Source organism: Phasianus colchicus, chromosome 8 (assembly GCF_987193195.1).
Source record: "Phasianus colchicus chromosome 8, bPhaCol1.hap1.1, whole genome shotgun sequence".
NCBI classification, from domain to species: domain Eukaryota; kingdom Metazoa; phylum Chordata; class Aves; order Galliformes; family Phasianidae; genus Phasianus; species Phasianus colchicus.
The window spans coordinates 12,126,314-12,147,028 of NC_143443.1; the positions used below are offsets into that span (position 1 = coordinate 12,126,314).

Sequence of the window (20,715 nt, forward strand, 5' to 3'; positions counted from 1 at the left end):
AAGGACAGGTCGCAGCTTTGCAGCGAGTGCCAGAGGTGGGCATTTCGGTGCTGAGGTGCACGGCATTGCCCATGTCTCACCAATTAGGCGTCCGCTTGGGGCTGAACCCCCCCAGAGCCCTCCTCCCGTCCTTGTTTTTCAGCCGGTCCTCCGTGTTTGTTGGGCTTGCGGCTGGAACAAGCAAAGCCAGGGAACAACCCCAACCCCCTGCCGTACATGGTGTGTTTGTATGTGCACAGCACCAAAATAGACGTGTGTGTGAGAGCGATTCAGAGGAAGTGAAAAGTTCACCGTGTACAGTACGACAAACGCAAAAACACATCGGTCCGTCCCTCCTCGCGCTCGGTAAACACTTTATGTAAGGCAGGGGGAGAACTGGAGGGCTTGCCGCAAAGCCCCTCTCTCCCTCCGCTCCAAACGCAGGTTTGGGAACGCCCGGTGTGTCCCATTTCTGCTCTGAACATCCGCGGGGCGACTTCGGGGTGATCGAAGCCCACGCTTCCGGCTGCACGCCCACAGCTGGGGGGTCTCGGCAGCCCCCGTGAGCACCGCCAAACGGCTCCGCAATTATTTTGAGGCTTGGCCGCAGCTGGGAGCGGAGGGGGAAGGGAGCCCCTCAGCCGCGAGCAAAAGTTGAGGCGGGGAGGAGAAGAAAAAAAAAAAAAAAAAAAAAGCCTGAACAAAGAGTCCCGTTCAGGCTGCTCGCTGGTTTTCCTGTGGGTGCTCGCGGCAGAACGCCATGTACCGGCGCGGCCCTGGGCCCTCGATGCCGAGCCAAGGCACGCGCTGGGCCCAAACCCCAAACACTGATGCGAGGCCGTCAGCCGTGGGGCGCGGGCACCCAGCGTGCGCGTCCCGGCCGGCCCGGGCTGCACGCCTCGCCCGGCGGCACGGCAGGGGGACGCGCCGCGCTCCCCCCTGCCGCGTTTCATCTCCTCGCCCCCGAGGTGGCCGCCGCTCCTGCTGGCCCCGTCCCCCCCGCGGGATCGCGCGAGCCGCGTACGCGGGGACGATGCACGCGGAACGGCTTTCGGGGAGCGAGCGTGATGTCGGGCGCAGCTGCCACGTCCCCTGGGGCCGCAGCCCCGCGCGGGGCACGGACGTGACCCTTCTGCGCGCCGCGGACGTGCGGCGAGGCACTCGGCGAGCCCCCGCGCGGCGCCTTCCCCCGGCCGCGGCCCCTCGAAAGCGGCAAAGCAGCGTGATCAAGCGGATCATCTTCGGGGGGAGGGAAGGAGGCGGGGGTGTCCCCGAGGGCGCAGCCGGCCGAGAACGGCCCGTCCGGAAGGTCCGCGCGCAAGCAGCCCCGCAACCCTCGGCCGGCTGCCCGCGCGCTGCTGGCAGCTCAGCCCCGGCCGCGCCGCACGGAGCAAAGCGCATCGCTGGGCCCGAAACCTTTCGCGGGGGCTCTGCGGTCGAACGGGGGCACCGTGTTATGCCGAGGGAAGAAACACGTTTACGTTCAGCGCAGCCTTGGATGGCCGCGTTTGAATCCGAGCTTATTTTAGCAAGCTGCGACTGCCGCACCTTCATTTCTGCCCGTTTGCCATTTCCCCCCGCTCTGACCCCAAGCCAGCAGCCCCTCTTTGCTCTCCGCCTATTCTGAGCCTCGCAGTTGGGCAGCGCTCGTACAAGCGCGTCGACAGCAGCTCAGTTGGGAACGAGCTCCGGGCACCGTCCCAGCACGTACACGCGCGATCAGCGGGCGCTACGCAGCGCAGCCCCGCAGCCCCCCCGCCTGCGGGGGCGCCGAGCGGAGCCGAGAGGAGCCGAGCGGGACCGAGCGGCGGAGGACGAGGAGGGGGCGTGCCCGCCCGCTGTCACCGGGCAGGAGAGACGCCGCGGACGTGCCCCGCGCTGCCATTGGCTGGCGCCGCGAGGAGGGGGCGTGGTGGTTCGCTCCGCCTCTATATAAGCGGCCGGTCCGGCAGGCGGCCGGTCAGAGCGAGAGGGCGGCTGGGCGCGGGGGTTGGCGTCATGCCCGGGCTGTGGGAGCGGCTGGCGGGCAGCGAGCGGGGCAGCCTGGAGAGTTCCGACTGCGAGTCGTTGGGCAGCGCCTCCGGCTCGGAGGGAGGTGAGCGGGGGCCGGAGAGCTGCGGGGGGTGGGCCCGCGGGGGGCCGAGCGGCGTCGAGCGAGCGGGGGGCGCGGCGGGCTCTAGGGGCGCGGCGGTCGAACGGCACCCCGAGCCCCGCGCTGACCCGTCTCGTCCCGCAGACCCCGACCAGACCTCCCTGCCGGACCTGGAGCTGCTGCACGACCCCGAGGACGAGCTGCTGAGTGCCCGGCTGCTGGAGCTGGTGCAGGCCGCGCTGGGCAGCGCCCCGCTGGGCTCCCGCCGCCGCTCGCGCCTCCTGATGCCGGCCCAGCTCGCCGCCCAGCTGCGGAGCGAGCTGCTGCGCCTGGCCTGCAGCGAGCCGTGCGGGCTGCGGGGGGCCCTCCTCGACCTCTGCGTGGAGCACGGCAAGGCCTGCCACGACGTGGGGCGCATTGCCGCGGACCCCGCCGTGGTGCCCACCTTCCAGCTGACCCTGGTGCTGCGCCTGGACTCCCGCCTCTGGCCCAAGATCCAGGGGCTGCTCGCCTCGGCGCCCGCCCTCAGCCCGGCCTTCGGCCAGTCCCTGAAGCTCAGCACGGGCTTCACGGTGATGAAGAAGAAGCTGTACAGCTCCGAGCGGCTGCTGGTCGAGGAGTGCTGACGGGAGAGCGCCGCTGGCCTGGAAAGCGAGGCGGCCCGCGGTGCCCGCCGTGCCGGGGGGGGGGGGTGGGGCACGGGCCGTCAGTGTGGCCCCGTGCTCTGTGGGCCCACCAGGAGGGTGGTGGCTGTGGCCGTGCCCCCGGGCTCGGCAGCAGGGCTGCTGCGGGGGGCAGGCGGTCTCCTGCTGATGAATTCTTTTTTTGTAACAATGATTGTAATCAATGGGGTTTGTGGGGGAGGGGGCGTGTGTGCGCGTGTCGTGGGAGTGAGTGGCGGCTGAGCTGAGCCTGGGTCACGAGAAACCCCACTGCTGGCATCTGGCAGCTGCGTTGTGGGTCCTGGTGCGGCAGCGGGGGTCTGAAATCACGTGTGTCTTTGTCACGGGGAGAAGCCTGGTGTGTGAGTGGCACGGGGACGGAGGGCAGGATCCCTCCCTGATGTGGCCCGTGCGCTTCATTGATTACAGTTACACTCATACACTTGATGTTCAAGTGCAAGACTTCCTATGCAATTGTGTCATTTTTTTTACTTTTCTAATAAAACCTGACTCAGTGATAGCCTACTGCGTCCCTGTCCTCGTTGGGCTTTGGGAAGGGATGATGCAAGCACCTCCTCTGTGGGCAGAAATCCCCCTGCTGCCCCACATCCTTGGGGGGGCCTCGGGATGGTGGGAGGGGGCAGGAATTGCAGCACACCTCGATGTGGGGCACGGGGCTGTGACTCAGGCAGGGCTGACTCAGCCCCTGAGCTGCCCAGGTGCACCATTGCCCACAGCCATTGGGACGTGTCTGGGGCTTTGGCAAACAGCAGGAGAGTCTGGTACAGGGGTGAAACAGAATGTGCGTGTCAACTCACCCAGGCAGTGCCCTCTTCCATCTGTGCGCCTGCTTGCATTTGCACCAATGAGTGCAATTATAGCAGCCTGCAATTAGCAGTTATAACAACTCAGAAAAAAGGCTTTCACTAAAGTGTAATTAAGGCAGGCACGCTGGGTCAGGCATGAGGTGCAGAGGATAAAACCAGGTTGGATAAAAAAAACAAAACAGCTGACTTAGTTCTATTAGAATGCAAGTTTGTTCTGGCTCAGACTTCTGTGGTGTGTTTTTTTTTTACCTCAGACACTGAGTGTTGAAAAAACTCACCAAGAAAAGTTACTCCTGACAAAGCCAGCCCTCACCAGAGCACTGGGAGCTGCATTACAAGCACCTTGGTGCAGCTGGAGCTAGGCCAGGCAGCAGCTCACCTGCAGAAAGCCAGGTTGTGCTTCCTATTCCTTGTGTGTCCTGTTCCTGATTTGTTGAGGACCAAGGCATTTCCCCAGCGCTGATGTTCTGGATCATTCCTTGCTCCATGCACAGGGCATCTCTGTTCTGGGGCCTGGACAGAAATCACCCCTGTATGCATCCTAGTGTCACACCAGGTCATGAAACCTGAAAACTGGATCACAGCACTCTGGCAAAGCCACAGTGAGCTGCACAGCTGGCAGCTTGTGGCACTGGTGGCATGGGGCAGGAAAGGCACATTGCCCTGGGCAGCAGCACTGAGAGAGTGACGGCGTGCTGACAGCAGCCATAGCCTCATCCCAGCAGCTTTAAATGCTGAGCCCCATTGTGTCTCACAGCTATATATACACATCTCACGAAGCCTTACAGGCCCACCGTGCCCCGCTGTGGCCCCAGCTTTCCCCTGACCTCACCCAAGGGACTTGGTGTCACTTTCTACTTACAGAGAGCAATCAAGGGCTTTCCAGAGAGCTCCAAAAAAACCCCACAAACAACAGTGAAACGAAACCCCTCTGCACCAGGTCCCCGCATCCCACAAATGCCCCGCGGCAGCCCCAGACACCCATCTCAAATCCAGCCCCAGGAGCAGCTCCTATTTATAGCGAGCTGCCCTTTCTGTGACAGAACCCGGGCTGGATGCACATCAAGGTCCCTGGGGGGCAGCACGAGGCTTTTGGCAGCTCCCAGAAGGTGCCAGAAGCCTTCATTTAGCCTCCCCACGTGGATGCAGGCTGCTCAGTGCCCCTGAGGACACAGAGGGCTGCGATACCTGGGGCTCTCCTCTGCAGCATCGCTCCTGGGTATCATTTCAGGGACATCTGAAACAGGCAGAGTAATTGAGATTATTTATTTTTAGGGCTAAAGAACCGCTGAGTGGGGAAGGAGCTCATGGGCAGCCCCAGTTGCCCACACCAATAAAGGAAATCAAAGAAACCCCCCTCCCAGGGAGCTCTGTCTGGATCACCGTTGCCCCAGGTGCAGTAGGACCAGGTGCATCAGGGCAGTCCCCATCTGCTGCAGGAGCCCAAACTGGGAGCACACAGCAGCTGGCAGCTGCCTCTGGTTTACAGCAGGTCAGGGTGAGACTACAAATTGGGATATTAAGTTATTATTTTAATTGGTTACACAAAATCGGCTTTTAGCAATCTATTAGCAGCCATTAGCAATAATCCCATCTTAAATAGCATCAATTTGTACCTTCAGGTAGACCCGGGGCGCTGCTGGATGGTTTTTCCCACGTGCCCCAGGGCAAGGCTTGGGAGCAGAGCTGGGCCTGGCATTGGCTTTCCCCAAGACCTTGGGAGCTCTTAAAAACCCTCACTTCCCCTGCAGGAGCGCAGAGGTAGGGGGTAATGGTGGGAGGAGAATAAAGCACTCCCCCCACACTCAGGGAAAAGAACGGTTAGAAATGCAGTCCTGGGGTGAAAATTGCTGCCATTTCACACCAGGATCTGCACAACACCACCGCAGCTGAAGCCTTTCACATTACAAACGTTTATTTATAGATGTACAATTTTATAATTAACTCTAAATCAAGAAATACAGCTTCCGTGAAGACCCGTTAGGCTCTATGCTTTCTGGCTCGTATTATCCATGGATGACTACTTGAGAAATCACAAGGTGGGCAGGCCCTGGGCAAGGAACGCTGTGTTGCGAGATGGTCCGCAACTCTTGCAAACATCATTTCTCTCTACAGCCTACAGCCCCCACACCAGGGACTTCTGCCAGCTGCCCTGTGCCGCTACTAAGAGCTATTCCCATGTCACACACTCCACCAAATTCCTTCTGAAGATGGAGATATCATTAAAAAAAAATAATAATAATCTCTTAAAATCAAGTTTGAGCCGCGGTAGCTGTGGGATAATAAGGCTTACAGTTAACGGGAGGGCTGATACTTTGCAAAACAAATAACTGGCTCAAGACAGAGCACGTGGATGCCTAATGCCAAAGACCTCAATCCATGCTGCCGCTCACTGCCGTCCCAGCCTGGCCACCCCACACCCCCACCTCAGCAACCCCCCAGCAGCCGGGGTGGCTCTCACAGGAAATGTCTTCAGGCAAAAATTAACTGCAGGGTACAAAAAAAGATCCAGTTTGTCCCAGTGACGCAACTCCGCTCATTTGACTTTTGCCTCTCGCACGGTGGGGACGGCAGCCTGGAGCTGCTCCAAGCCGGGCCCTGCCTGGCTGAGCAGGTGAGGTGAGCCCGGCACACGGCTCCTGCAGCAACGGGGTCTGAGGAGCCCAGCAGCCGCTGATCTCACCCTGCAGAGCTTCTTTCAACAGAAGCAATGCGACGCTCCGTTCCCTATGAGCTGCCCTAAGGCCACGGCCGTACCGCAAACCGGAGCGCTGCAGGGTGAGGAATCCCAAGTGCAGGACTGGCAAATTAACAAAGGGATGCAGCTCGCGGACAGCCCTGCTCACAGAACGAATGCTGCACAATGACTACGAGGCAAAATTGAAGCAGATGCTGCAAAAAAAAAATTATACACATGACTAAAGCAAGAAGTGATGAGCTAAAAGCATCCAGGATGATCCTTTCCCTCGGCAACACGTGGCTCCAGCACTCGGTTGACCCACAGGTGTTCTTGCCAATGTTGCAAAACCAAACTTCAAATCTGGGCGGTTTCATTAATTGATTTTTTCCCCCTGTGGATTCGGAAATGCTTCACTGGCAGCCTGGCAGGCAGACGTTCAGCTCCCCAGCCACGATTGCTGCCATCCACAGGAAAGCAAAGCGCAACCACCGCGATGTGACTGCTGCCTTGTGCCACACACCACGTGGAGACCTCCTGCTTCTCTGTTCCGGGCGCAAAGCAAAATAATTTAATCATCCAACCCCTGCATAGTTTAAAAGTACAACGTATATACAGCTATAAATTAATTCTAAATAGATTATATTTTCTTTTTTCTTCTCTTTAAAAGTTTTCTTTATCAGCGAATTGTCCGACTTCTCTCTCCAGTGCAGCCACACGAGGGTCTCCTTTCGCCACCCAGGCCGTTGCACGGCGGTGCTGCTGGAAGGGAATGAGGATGACGGCCTTAGTCCTGGCCTAACTGCCGCCTGGGACGTCCACCGGCGGAGACGGGCAGAGAGAAGAAAGAGGGCAGTTGTGCGTTGCTAATCTCAATTCCATTTTAATATAAGGTTTCATTCTTTAAATATAAAGTCTGTCACCTCGGCTCAGTGCACTTCACCAAAAGTCTTCAGGCATGTCAAGGGTCTGGGAACGAGAGTGGTAACGGTGTCAGTCCCCGGCACAGTGCCCCCTCTGTGGCCCACCCGTCCCTGCGTCGCAGCGGCTGGCTCCTGCCCTGCCCCCTGCACGGTCCCTCTGCTCCAGCACCGTGGGCATGCAGGCACTGCCTCTTTCCTGGTTCTTAACACCAGCCTGCCCTGACATGAGAGGTGCAAGGGAAAACAAGAGTGGGTGTACCAAGTAAACCAAAGCCAGAGTACACCAGAAAAGGCCAAGCACAACCCAGCGGATTTGCCTTAAGATGTGCTCCATTAGCCAAGGAAAATAGAGAAAAACTCCACTGCTAAGCCTCCTTACTGGCATCAGAAACTCCAACAGCTAGGTGTCCAGCATCAACCCTCAGTGGTGTCCCTGCAACTCAAACTTGGTGCAAACTTCACCTTCCACTTATTTCCTACAGAAATCCAACTTTCAAGAAATGATGTGGTTAGACAAGGCCTGTATGGGCCTCCAGCTGATAATTAAGCAGAAAAAGAACTCCAAACTCTGTGCCAAAGCTTTCATTATTTTATCAGCTCTCCCATGACCCAGCACACCCGCTCTCTGCTGTGCTGTGTGGGCTCCCTGGACTCCAGCTCTCCTACCCACTGCTCACTGGGCTCCCACTCCGCTGCTTTTACTTTATTTTCCAGTTTAACATGCCGAGCTGCTCCTAGCCCTGCTGTGAGCTCTGACCCGTTGCTCTGTTCTCCTGGAGCGTCATGGCAAGGCAAGAGGTAGGCAAGGAACACTTGCTTTCTAACAGTCACCACAGTGCCAGGGGATAACAACTTTTTCAATAAAACAGACAGGAAAGCAAGAAAAAGGGTTCTTTAAAATGTGGTGGCAGGCTGCCACGGCTGGTCAAGGCTTAGCGAGATAAGGAATAAAACTTCCAACCAGCCAAGGTGCACGCGGCACTGCATCGAAGGCGCGGTTGACAAGAGCTCAGCCAGGCTGCCAGCACGCCTGGGGCTTTTGCTTTGTTCCTAGAGAACCAACACCAGCAACGCGAGCTTTGAGTGAGCCGGGGGTGCTGACATGCAAGCTAAACAAAATCAATTTCCCAATTAAGGAGTGTAGGCTTGACGGAGGGGGCTGCCTCCCCCCGTTACATTTGAGCATCCGGAGGAGACGCGTGAAGACTTGTGCCTCAGAGATTTAAGTGTTAAAAGCACTAGTGTGTCGTGCTCTGCTGCCACAGCTCGTACTTAGACCTCTGCGGAGCGGGCCGGCAGCGACTATCCATGCAGAGAGGCTTGTACGTCTGACAGTCTGCTACAGCTGGGGGTGCCCATCTTCTGTGCTCGCTGGTACAGCTCCGTGTCTCCAAAGTAGCGTGCCCGGTACAACAAGCCTTCCTCTGCAAAGGGAAAAGCCCAGCGTTACAGATCCAAGGCGGAAGGAAACCCATCCTTATCAGGCATAGGTTAGGAGAGGCAGAGGCTCAAAGCTCAGTCCATCAGCGCTGCTTGCCACGCTGTGGGACAGCAGACAGCACAGGCAGCAGGCTCACAGATATGCTTGTGTCAGGGAGCTGGGTGGATACACCAGCAATATTCATGAGGAATTTGGTCCCTCCTTGGACAACTGGGATACGCGGAGAGCTGGCAGGGGCTTTCTGACAAGGTGGCTGCAGCCCTCCCCTCCACTGCACAGCAGATACCCTACTGACAGCAGCAGGGGAACCTCTGGGGCACAACTCCCGTCTGACCAGTTCTGTGGCAGCATGAAAAACCAAACCAAGCCAAAACAGACATGAAGTCATAGGCAGAAAAAACAAACAAACAGGAAATGTGCCTACGCAGTGATAAAATACAGCTTTAGCACAGTTCAGTCACCAAAGTCTTTTCCAAAGCTGAACTCATGCAGTGAACAAAACTCTCTGCTCCTGACCCCACACTACTTACTCTGCTGCTTCTCTTTCCAGCAGTTATTTCGAAGGTTTGCAATGTAGTCATCCTCCACGCTCCTTTCCACGTTTTTCAAGTTCGTGCCCGTGTATTCTTCTGCAAAGTTCTCAGATACGTAGTAGGTAACTTTTAAGTGCTCTGTCATTCTCCTGTGTACGTGACCCACAGACCTAGCCCAAGGAGAAAAGTCACAATGGTGTGGGACTCTTGAAGGGCACAGCCAGCACCCCCAGTTCCTTACCATGAACAATGTTCTGTGAGGGACAGCGACCTCCTGCACCCACAGCCGTGGGGAGGAGAAGCACTTCCGGTGGAAAAGAAACATCAGCACAGGGAGGGACAGCCTGGCAGGCCTCTAGCCAGGTGGGCACAGCTCTGAACACAGACAGAACCCTTTAGGCGGACTGCCCAAGGACTAAACCCATTTAAAATAAAGCGCTCATTAGGATTTTCAGTGCTAATTAAATCTCTGCAGCTTCCTTGCTGCTTTTGGCAGCGAGCTCCAGGGGCACTGCACAGGCTGGAGGCTGATGTGGGCAGAGCAGTGGCTACCACCGTGCTCCCACAGCCCCTGCTCAGCCCCCACCCCTGCGCTCTCCTCAGAAGAGAGCTGCTGACCCTGAGTGTCAGCTCCCTCTAGAGCATCACATGCTGCTGCAAGAACAAAATTAGCTCCACTCTGCACTCGAGCCTGCACCACTCAGAACTTTCTAGAAGGAAATCTCTCCTCGCCCTACCCCCTGGATTTACATTTCAGACAAAGCAATGTTCTTATTTTCCCCAACGCTCCAACAAACCTAGAGATACTCACTGGGGCGTGTGTGCAAGCTGCAACACAGGACCTGTGCCCAAACACTGCATCCACCGGGAACAGCTCCATCTGGAGACATGCCCAAAGTTTCCCATAATAAATACCAGCTGCTGCCGCACTAAAAGCGAGCCCGATTCCTAAGGCAGGTATAAACATTAACCCATCCGGCTCACCCTTCAGCCTGTTATCAGAGCTTGCAGGAGTGATTCAAGCACTCCTGCACGTTTCATCAGCATCCAGCATTCCGGGACAAACGGTGGGCAACCAAGACCAGAAAGCTCTCTGGCTGTTTTTTGAGGTATGGGCAGCGCTTGCTGGCAGAGAAGCAGTTCAGCTCACCGCTTTATCTGTCAACGAGCGGCACTAAAACCCCCCAGTGCCATGAAAGCGCATCGCCTCGGGCTGGCTGGGTTTGGGGCGGCGAGCTGCAGCTTGGTGGCCAGCACAGTGTGTGCGCCGAGCAGCAAAACACGGCTGGGCAGCCGCAGCTAGAGCACAGCACCACCTGCCGGCACAGCAGCCGCCTGCTCTCAGCACCTCTCCCTTCAACGCCTCGCTCATGCAGGAAAGATGACAGCTCGAGCACAGCGAGGCTCAGGGATGACGTTCAGCTCTGACCGCTGACAAAGCTGGAAGCAAAAATCCCCGTCCTCTTCAAAGCTGCCCTCTGCTGAATGCCTCCTGGCCCCACGCACTGCCTCGTCACCCGTACCAGCCAAACAGAAACAACGCACGTGCACTTCACTTGGTAGTCCTCAAGGACAGAAATCACACCTCAACGCTCCTTGGCCTCTCAGAGTTATCCTTAACCAAAAACACTCCATCTTTTGATTCTAAGCACTAACGTCACAGCCTTTACTTTGCACCCAAAGCTAAGGTGGTTTTTGTAGCATTTAACACCACCACCCATAAGCTGTACTATCAGTGATGCTACACAGGGCTCAGGGGCTGCCACCACCCCTACCCCCACCTGCCTTTCACGTATACACAGGGAGCTGCCACTGAAAATACACGAAGCCTTTGTCAGGAATGATGCAAGCAGCCAGAAATCATCATGCCTTTTTGCTCCTGGCTGGCACCACTGAGCGACCAAGAATAGAAACTTGTTTGTCAGCACAATGAGCCGACCAGGGCATTTCCACAGAAAGAACCAGAGCCCAGTTTACTTCTGCCCAGTAAATGTCTGCCCACAGCTATTTCACAGCAAGATGAAAGTTCACAACCAGGGGATTTCTCCAGGGGCGTCTTTCCTTCTATGGGAATGTCTCTTATCCCTTCCCGTCTTCCTGTATTGCTCTGCACTAGACACAAACCCAGCCAAGACTTTTATGATGAATATGACTTTCGTTTTTTACACCTCCATTTAACTCTACATCTCATTTCACTCTGCACATGGGATCTCAGTGCATCTGAACCACCCTGCTGGGCTACAGCTCCCCAAGCTCATTTATTCTATTTCTTTCTAACCCAGTCACGGGCACAGGCCGCAGAAGCTCCCTGGCTAAGCACAATCCCAGCACAACCCTGCACCTTCCATCTCCAGACCCACCTGACAGTAAGGAGCCTTCCCCTGCACATATGACAGCGGAGAGAAGAGCAACGGTGAGATGCGATAAAGCCAAAAGCTGGCAGGGAAAACAGAGCGCCTGGTTCCTCACCCACTGTGCCACCCAGCCCCCCAGAACCCACCCAGCCCCACATGGATAGGTTTCAGAGTATGGGGTACTAACGGCCTCTGGCTCAGGCTGTAGGGTGGGCTGGAGACCATCATCTGGCTGAGAGCAGACACGACGATCAGGATGAGGATAGGCATCAGCTGGACAAACAGCCCAAGGCCGCCCTGAGGAAGGAGAAACGCATGATGGAACGCTGTCCATATACCTGCACACAAAGACCCTGCAGCTAAGCCCTCCCTCCCAGCCCTAGCACATCCTCCATTCCCCTGCCCTTTTGGGCCAGCGAGGTTCCATAAGATAAGCAGGGGGGGAGTACTATTACACAGTACTAGTAGGACACAGTACTATTGGTTATTGAGAATAGGGTTATGTAAATCCTGCAATCTCATTTCATTCGTTGAAAGAGCTCATAGTGCTGGGGACAGATCCTGTGGCAGAAAAACCCAAGTAACTCATGCCATCAATTTTTTTCCTTTGGTTAATTAAGCATCACAAATCAGAAACGCCCCATCCTATATACTGAACTAAAAGGGAGAATGAGTTTGCATCGGGAGGAGCCATGTGTACCCTCGTTATCTGAAAGCTGGATTTGTCTTGAAAGTAGGAAATTAAATATGAAAGGAAATGCTTATTCTCTCTCAAAAACCAGTACGACCTTATTTCAAGGTGGCACTGTTTCAAGACACATCTGTGTTTTCCCTGCTGGAAGACAGTTCTGAAAGTACTGTGAGAACAACTGCCCATAAATGAAGCAGCACAAATTCAGCAGGCAGCGTACTTCCCACAGCTCCAGCTTGCACAGGGAGGAGAACACAGGCAGCTCCGTTTCACGCAACTGCCACACCAGCTAGCTGGTAATGTGTGCTCTGCAAAAACCATTCCAGCTCCCAGCCCCCTGCCTGCCCCCATCACTTACATCACCCTGGTGTTCTCGTCTGTCCTGCCTCTGATGATAGGTGTATCGCATCCTGCCGTTGCTGTACACGTGAACATTACCTACAAGCAAAAGATAACTGTCAGAGCTGGTGCAGGCCTGCTGGGAATGAGCCACAAGAGGTGGCCACACTCCATGTCAGCCTCACCAAGAAAAAACAGACTGCGTGATGAGACAAAGCAGCAAATCCAGGAACTTTGAACACTGCCAGAATGGGCCTGATTTGTTTCTATGGTTCAGACCACACTCAGCAAAGATACAAGAAGAGTGATTTTAAAGGAAATCCATGCTGTGCTGGCACTTGAATCTGCTCTGCTGCCACCACCGCTCCCAGCTCAGCCTGTCACACAGCCAGCAGCACAACAGGCTGCTCAGGGATAGCACATCTGCTGTCAAGCGAACAGAAATCATTCTTGGTTTTTCCACCTTAAAAACCAGCTTTTCCACATCTTGTTTTAAATGTCAAAATTACAGCTGAAAAGGAAAAGCAGCTGCAAAACCAGTCCTGAATTCTCCTGGGATAGTGGGGAAAGGAAAAAAGACTGAGCTAAAATAGCAGCTCTGTTTTTACTGGAGTCACTTTACCTTTGTGACAGGCAGAACACAAATACCACAGAAGGTCTCCAGATGCCTTTGCAAGTGCTTGGCACTGGTGTGTCAGTTCTGACACGGCAAATAGGAAAGAGCTACCAGAGTAAATCTCAAGTGAAACACAGATTTGTTCCCCAAATTGTTTAACAGAGGTCTAGTAATGGCTGCCTCCACACTGGAGACACAGCAGAGTCTCCTACAATATCCCACTGGATACATACGTAAAAGAAACTGCTCGAGCTGCGTGGCAGAGCAGATACAGACTGAGGTCTAGAAGATACCACAGTTCGTTCTGCTGAGAAGATTTAACTTCTAAAGCCACCAGGCAGAAAAGCCTTCCTCAGGACAGGATTATCTTCATGCTTTGCATTAAAGCGTGGCGTTTTTGTTCACGATTTTTGTTCTAACATTCGATCCAACCTAAAAACAGTTAACACTACGAGCATGCAGATACCTTAAGTCGGAAGGAAGCCCGGGTTCTCCAAGTACCTATCTGATCAATTCAGAAACTCAATGTGTTTGGGGAGTTTCTGAAAGAAAACTCTGATCAAATTCAGCTGCAGAGAGGAACACAGCTCTCAAATCAATCCTGGCACTGCCAAGTAAATCCTGCTGCATTGTGACTCTGGTAAAAGGGTCGGGTCCTGTTCAAGAGGTTAAAGTTTGATGTGCTTACTCGAGGGAAAACCACCACCAAAGAACATGTTGAAGAGGTCCTCAGGGGAGATGTCTGCCTCAAAGCCACGGTGGAAGTCCGAATGCGCGTGGCCGTGCCGAGCAGGGTTGAGCTTCTCGTCTCCAAACTGGTCATATTGCTTCCTCTTCTCTGGGTTGCTCAACACTGCATATGCGTTACCGATGGCTGAAACATCGACAATAAGGAAGCAATTAGCTACTTCCTCCTAGCAACAATATGCTGAGCCCTGCAAAAGGATTCGCCTGCCTCAGCCCCTAGATGGGATCCTCAGCAACTCCCGGCCCCCAGCAGGCTCCTGAAGCACCCGGAACGCTTCTCTGCAAACACAGGCAGAAAAAAACACATGGGGAGACTCAGTGCCTATGGCCTTCATTAATCCAAATGAGAAGCTATGATAGGACTGGTATGAATTCTGTATGTGTCCTTAGGGAAACAGGCATAAAAGTATACATTGCTCGGAAATACTGGTAGCAGAGTTGCTACATGTTTCATTTGATTACAGTTGTTATTTCTTTGAACAACTAATAGCCAAAGCCTTCATCCATAAGTAACCGCATAGGAAAGTATGACTTTAGTTGATACATTTTATTTGAAAGTGGTATAAGGGCACTGGTATCACAGCCTAAAATCAGAACTTCAAAGAATTTAAGTACAGATGAGATCACCGAGACACTTTAAAACCTCCAGAAAAAGCCAGTAAGGAGATGTTGGCTAAAAGCTCTATCACTGAGCCGTGGATTTCAAAATGTCCAGATGCCAAAACTAAGGCGCATAATTACAAGGGCTGTTGAGCAGTGCCTGTGACAGTGGAAATGTACTGGAATGACATCCCCCCGTTTCCCAGCCTCAGCACACGCAAGCCTTCCCACCACAACAGCCAGCTGCCACCCTCCTCTTTCTGGGCTTCCCTCCCTAGCCATTCCAGCTCACCACTTCCCTCCGCACCAGCCTACCCAGGAGGCTCTGTACGTGACCACAGAGAGGATCCTCTCCTCCTGTGTTGCAAGGAGGTTAAGAACTTTATCGTACTGGAGCTGACGGATGAGTTAAAGGCAGGAGCAGAAGTGATAGGAAAGGAAAGGAGACACAGGCCCTTCAGAGGAGATTAAGATTCAGAATTTTCCTGATAGTCAGACCAAAGGGTATGGCTTCCTCTTAGACTACAGGTTTGGAGAGAGGGTGTTAATACTTGTTCTAATTCTTGGTTATAATTAGTGCACACAGAACGAACATTTCTTCAACCAGGAACAGAAGTGAGGCAGCAAGGACTGATTCACTCCAACACAGATCTTGTCTTTTCCAACTGCATGGTTAAGCAATGAACATGGAGCAATTCCGGATTCTGTTCATTGTTTAGCCTTCTGCTGACAAAGCCCAAGGACCATCTCATTCCAAGGCAGGATTTCAGCCCCACGTAGCTACGTTCAGCTCTTTTCCTGACGTCAGCCCAAGGCAGCAATGCAAATCTGGTACCACACAGGCTGCAACCAGCTGCAACCCTGGACCGAGACAAGGTCTCTGGACAAGACGTAGCACTTTATCAGCTGTCAGTGGGAAGATGAATGACAAGCCTTCAGCTAACATATCAATGCTAGAAAAAATTAACTAAAACCCTCAGAGCAGTGCACATTTCCCCCAGCACCCTCTGGAACCAAACAGCCAGCCGAACTTCAGCAAGCGCTGTGAACCAGGAGCCCAGCTTGGGGCTGAAGGACAGGGGAGCCCAGGAGACAAGGCCCAGGGGAGAGATAACCCGGCAGCAGATAGCTCTGCAGGGAAAGATAAAGGGCACCTTGCTTAACACACGACTTCTGGCACGTAACTCTTGTCAAAGCCTTTGGCAAACATCACTATTTAAGATTACAGGTGAAGAAACCTGCCTTTCGCCACTTAGCAAGGTGAAGGACAAACTATTGAGCAGGGGCTTACCACACACACGGTGTAGCTACACGTCTGCAGGTGCTTGCTATTTCATTTGGCCCCTGCACTAAAACAGGCTTTTCCAAGCAGCTGAGGGTCAGCTCCTTATTCGCACACAGCAAGATACTTAGCAGTTGTGGATCTAAGTCTTCAAATCCTTGAAACAAACCTTACGTGAGACTTTTACTGCTGAATTCGTGTTTATCCCAGTGCTGTGCCAACACGCTGAGAGCAGGCCAGCCTTGCTCCCTGCTCCAACAGAAGTTCTGCTGCCATTTCAGGAGTGAAAAGCATCATCAGAACACAGTATTTAAATGGCTTCACACACCAAAACCAATGCTGTAAAACTGTCACAGGTGGTTGTGTGTTTAGCTCTCTAACACTCAAACCTCCACAGCCTCTGAAGAAAAAGGGTTCCTTCCAGATGGCACCTCTGCACGCTGCTCCAGCAGTTCTCAACACATCCATCACCACAGCTCAAAACCCCACGGGCAGGATGCCACTGCTGTGCTTCTTCTCCAGGGAGCACTGAAGAGAAAAACTTACCCCATGGGTACAGGTGTCCAGCTAACTGCCTGCAGGGCTGTTTTCAGGGATGATAGTAAGAAAAGCCCTCTTTTACTTCTGAGTGGAGCAATTCCAGAGCGAGCTCAAGGGCATGATCACCAGCCTGCTCCTTTACCTTCCTTCCCACGGTTGAATGAAGATCTTGTGCAACTACAGCATTTATTATACTAAAATACTATATATTTCTACCTGCCCCATAGGTAGAATTTGAGCATGCACAATCAGAGGGCAGAAGCTCAGCTAAGTGTATCTCCAAGCAGCTCCTGCTAAGAATTTGGATGTATAATACAGAATTAAGATGAAAAATAACGCTAAGGAAAAAATTCACAGATGTTGGAGAGAATTTAGCCACCACCTTCCCTACAAATTCAGAAGAGCTCCCAGACAGACATATAATGCTTAGCCTTATTTCATATGTTCCATTTTAAACAAAAGCATTTATCTTAGAAAATGACTCCAGTTTTAAGATGCCTTATTACCCTACAACCATCCCTGCCAGAGAGGTGCTGAGGTTATTCTCAGCAGAACTGAAGCTACTGGTGACTTCCCTGAGTTCTGCCTGGCTTTGGCTGCATAGCGGGTGCAGTTTCACCCACGAAATTTTCACCTGGTGTTGTATCCTGCAATTCCTCCCACAGCCTTTCACAACAGTCAGGTGTCAAGTGCTCAAGTGAAACTGGCAGGACTATGAGTTGCTTGAAGTGCTCCACGATTGGAGGAGCCTAGAAAGGCTGCAAACTCAACAACTGCACGTGGGGCTGCACAGCTCACTGCATCTCTGCTTCAGCTGTCACTGGGCAGGGGTGCACACCAGCATCTGCCCTCTGCTGAGTGGCTGCAGGACTTGGAGCCTCTCCCTGTGAGCTGAAGGCTCTCAGTCCATGCAGGGCAGAGTGGAGATCTGGAGGGAATTCCCTCCCAAGCCACGTGGTAGAAGACCATTTAGTAGAAGACTATGTAGTATAAGACAGGAAGAGCTGCTTGGAAACAAGGAAAGCTTCTCCTCGTCCATCCAGCAGAAGCGAAGCCTAAACGCATTAACCTATGCTTGATACTTTAAGCTTAGCACATACTTTGTTCATAATGTTACCATCTCACAAGAGAGACTACTGACAAAACCTTATTTTGCTCTGCCTGGCTTGTGAGGTTGTTTTGAGGAGATCTTGCTACCCAAGCTCAGCACCATTGCCTGACAGCTGCAGGTAAACTTTCAGTGACAGGCTGACAGAGCTGGGGCTGTGCTGCCTGGAGAAGAGAAGGCTGTGAGGTGACCTGATAGTGACCTGTCAGAACCTAAAGGGGAGCTACAGGAAAGAAGGGGACAGCCTCTCTAGCAGGATCTGTGGTGACAGAATAAGGGGAAATGGCTTCAAGCTCAAAGAAGGTAGGTTTAGGTTGGACATAAGGTAAAAGTTTTACAGTGAGGGCAGTGAGGCAGTGGCACAGGCTGCCCAGAGATGTGGTGGATGCCTCATCCCTGGAGACTTTCAAGATGAGGCTGGATCAGGCCCTGGGCAACCTGATCTAGTGGGACACCAATAGACTAGATGGCCTTTAAATGTCCCTTCTGACTCTAATGATTCTATGACTCTAAATCAAGGGGGAAATATACCTTACCTTTAAATGCCTCTGTAGCCCCTGGTGCATGGTTCTTATCTGGGTGAAATTTCAGTGCGAGTTTCCTGTAAGCCTTTTTCAAGTCCTCATCGGAGGCTTCTCTATTGACTCCCAGAATTTCATAGTAATCCTTGCATTGCTTTACCCTACCAGAAGAGAAATGAGAAAACAGGGGCAGTGAATTCCAGCTACAAAAACTGCTTTGCCACAAACATGTCAACTCTGCAGTGTCTCACGTATCACAATTTCAATTGATGTTGTTCAGCAAACTCCAGTTTACCAGTTCTAATTCCTCAGAGGGTGACCTAATTTTTTTTGCATGCTCATCCACGGAAGACCTGCTTTACGAGCACACAAACATTCCCACAGAACAAGCCATACCTGTAAAGGTAGGAGGGCCTCTCCTCAGACTATGATATCACCTGCACAAGCATGCGATTCACAAACAAGCTTCAGATTCGTCACACTCACGTTTTGGAGGCTGTTCAGGAGGCGTGGGGATTACAAATGGCAAGCTGGGGGACATCTGGGCTTTCAACTTGGTTTTAATAATCCCCCTCAGGCCCCGCTGGTTCAGACTTAACAGGAGAAGGAACAGGAGGAGCTGCCCAGGCCTGTGTGCAGCCCAGCTCCTGCTGCGTACTCCTCACAACTCCATCACAGTTTCTCTTTCTCACGTGACTTTTACAAGACAGAATAAAGTGAGCTGGCTTTCAGGAGAATCAGGTGACGTAGCAAACACACCCGGAAATCAATTAGCCAGAGCAGCTCTTGCACAACCCAGAGCATACCCAAAGGCTTACGCAAAGTTTACCAAGTGACTGCGCACACGGTTCAGTCCTTCAACTTCCAGCACTTACAAGTGGTACAAAGGAATAATGAACAGCTGAAACAGCATTTGAAAAAGGGGTGACTGGATAAACGTGCCCTGGGACTATCCAGTAAGAGCATTAGAAATATATCATCCAAACAGAGCGAAGTGCCCTGCTGTAGATTTCTACTTTGTTGGGCTCTTAGAGGGACCATCTTAGAAGGACACCCACATCCCCTGGCACTTGCTACAGGGCAAAGCTCAGAACACAAGGGCCTCCTGCTGCAAGCTGTGAGCCATGGCTTCCCCCAGCACACCTCAGCACCATATGGGATTTTACACAGAACCACTGAACAGCACCTTCACATGAAGTCCATAGAATGAATGTACTCAAAATGCCCTTTGCACCTCATCAGGAAAACGCCTGCCTGCAGCTCTAGCCTTTGAAGGGAAAGTCACATGCTTGGCAGCTGCCCTGCAGGGCCACCAAGGTCCCCTTTTAACGCCTCACTGAAAAAAGACCACTCCACATGATTTAAAGCTGACCAAATCTCTCACGTAGCACTGAATATGAATAGTTGTCCAACTCCAACCTGTTCTGTGCACCCTTCACGCTCCGCCCCTACATCTTAAAAACGTGGTGAGAAGCAGACAGATATCACGTAATAAACATGGGTGTAAGCCTGGGGAGCAGCACACGCACCTCTTCACGGCATCCACCTGGTCCTGCGTGTAGCCCTTGGGGGCCTCCCCGCCGGCCTCCCCATTGGCTGAAGGGAAGTCCCCGCCCGCCTTCCTGAACTGGGCGTTTGGGGACTCCCGGGCCTGGGACTGCCCGTTGGACGACGGCTCGCTCTTGTTGAGCGACTCGAGGAGAACTGAAAGGAGAAAAGGGAAGAGCAAAACGAGGTCAGAGAACACTGAGCCCAGTCTGCCCTTCCCGTTTCCCTAAAGCCATCCCTTCTTCACCCAGCTCTCAGCCCCCCCCGAAAGGTCTGGGAGCACGGCGGATCTCTGCAGCAACGTACCCTCCTCCTCCTCTCGCTTTTTCCCATCGGATCGCGGAACACCCCGAGTTGGAAGGGACCCGTAAAGACCACGGAGTCCAACCCGCAGCTCCGCACAGGAGCGCACAGAGCTCAGACCCTACATCCGACCGCGTCGTCCAGCCGCTCCTTGAACTCCAGGAGTTCCGTGCCGCGCCCGCCGCCCTCTGGCGGAGCACCCTCCCCCGACACCCGAGCCGAGACCTCTCGGTACCGGCGGAAGGCTTCCAGGCTCGCTCTCCTTTCCCGAGGCGGGATCAGACAGCCGAGGGCTCGGCCTCCCCCCGCAACGCCCGGACGCGGCCCGGTGCAGCGAGCCGGCCGCCTCCGCGCCGCGACCCACCGCGCGGCGCACGCGTCCCCGCCAGGCGGCCACCCGCGCCTTCCCAACGTACGTGTAGCTTTCGCCGGCCGCTCGGCAGGCCGGTCCCCCCGCACCCGCGCCCTCCGACCCCAGGTGCCGCACTGCCATTAGGGAGGCTGCCGCCCTTCCCCCCGTCCCGAGGCCCGCCGTTCCTCCCCGGAGGACTCACCGCCCCGGCACGCCCCGCGCGCCGCCCCGCACGGCGCAGGCGCGGCCCCCGAAGCTGCGGTGGCAGCGCTCGGGCCGCGCCGCCCGCCCCGGCACCCCCCCCCCCTCGCCCCGCCCCGCGCCCGCCGCCGCTCACCGCGGACCCGCGGCGAGGGGTAGAGGCGCTGCGCCTTCTCCAGGAAGCGGCGGGCCCGCTCGGGCTGGTTGGCCTTGACGGCGGCCAGCGCGATGCCGATGCACCGCTCCGCCTCGTCCCTGTTCGACTCCATGGCGGCGGCGGCCGGCCGGGGCGGGGGCGGTGCTGCGCGCGGGGTGATGACGTCACGTCCCCGCCCCCCACGTCCCCGCCCCCCACGGTATTGCCGCGAGGGCGGGCGCG

The 20,715-nt window shown here is 54.4% G+C and overlaps 2 protein-coding genes across 3 annotated transcripts; one reads left to right on the forward strand and one right to left on the reverse strand.

Moving 5' to 3' along the window:
* The first annotated feature begins 1,924 nt into the window (after positions 1–1,924).
* On the forward strand, positions 1,925–3,253 carry DDIT4 (DNA damage inducible transcript 4). The gene is made up of 2 exons (XM_031602940.2): positions 1,925–2,074; positions 2,216–3,253. The coding sequence occupies exons 1-2, from the start codon at positions 1,978–1,980 to the stop codon at positions 2,695–2,697; spliced, it is 579 nt and encodes a 192-aa protein (XP_031458800.2). The 5' UTR covers positions 1,925–1,977; the 3' UTR covers positions 2,698–3,253.
* A 2,204-nt stretch (positions 3,254–5,457) lies between these two features.
* On the reverse strand, positions 5,458–20,648 carry DNAJB12 (DnaJ heat shock protein family (Hsp40) member B12). Of its 2 annotated transcripts, XM_031602949.2 has the most exons (9): positions 20,473–20,648; positions 19,462–19,636; positions 17,948–18,093; positions 13,823–14,008; positions 12,538–12,617; positions 11,676–11,785; positions 9,132–9,304; positions 8,433–8,584; positions 5,458–7,206 (listed from the first exon to the last, which is right to left on the reverse strand). In XM_031602949.2, exons 1-8 carry the CDS (start codon positions 20,603–20,605, stop codon positions 8,463–8,465), a joined length of 1,125 nt encoding a protein of 374 aa, XP_031458809.1. In that variant the 5' UTR covers positions 20,606–20,648; the 3' UTR covers positions 5,458–7,206; positions 8,433–8,462. The 2 variants fall into 2 exon arrangements, with proteins under 2 accessions (XP_031458809.1, XP_031458810.1); XM_031602950.2 differs by having other exon boundaries at positions 5,458–8,584.
* Positions 20,649–20,715: the final 67 nt, after the last annotated feature.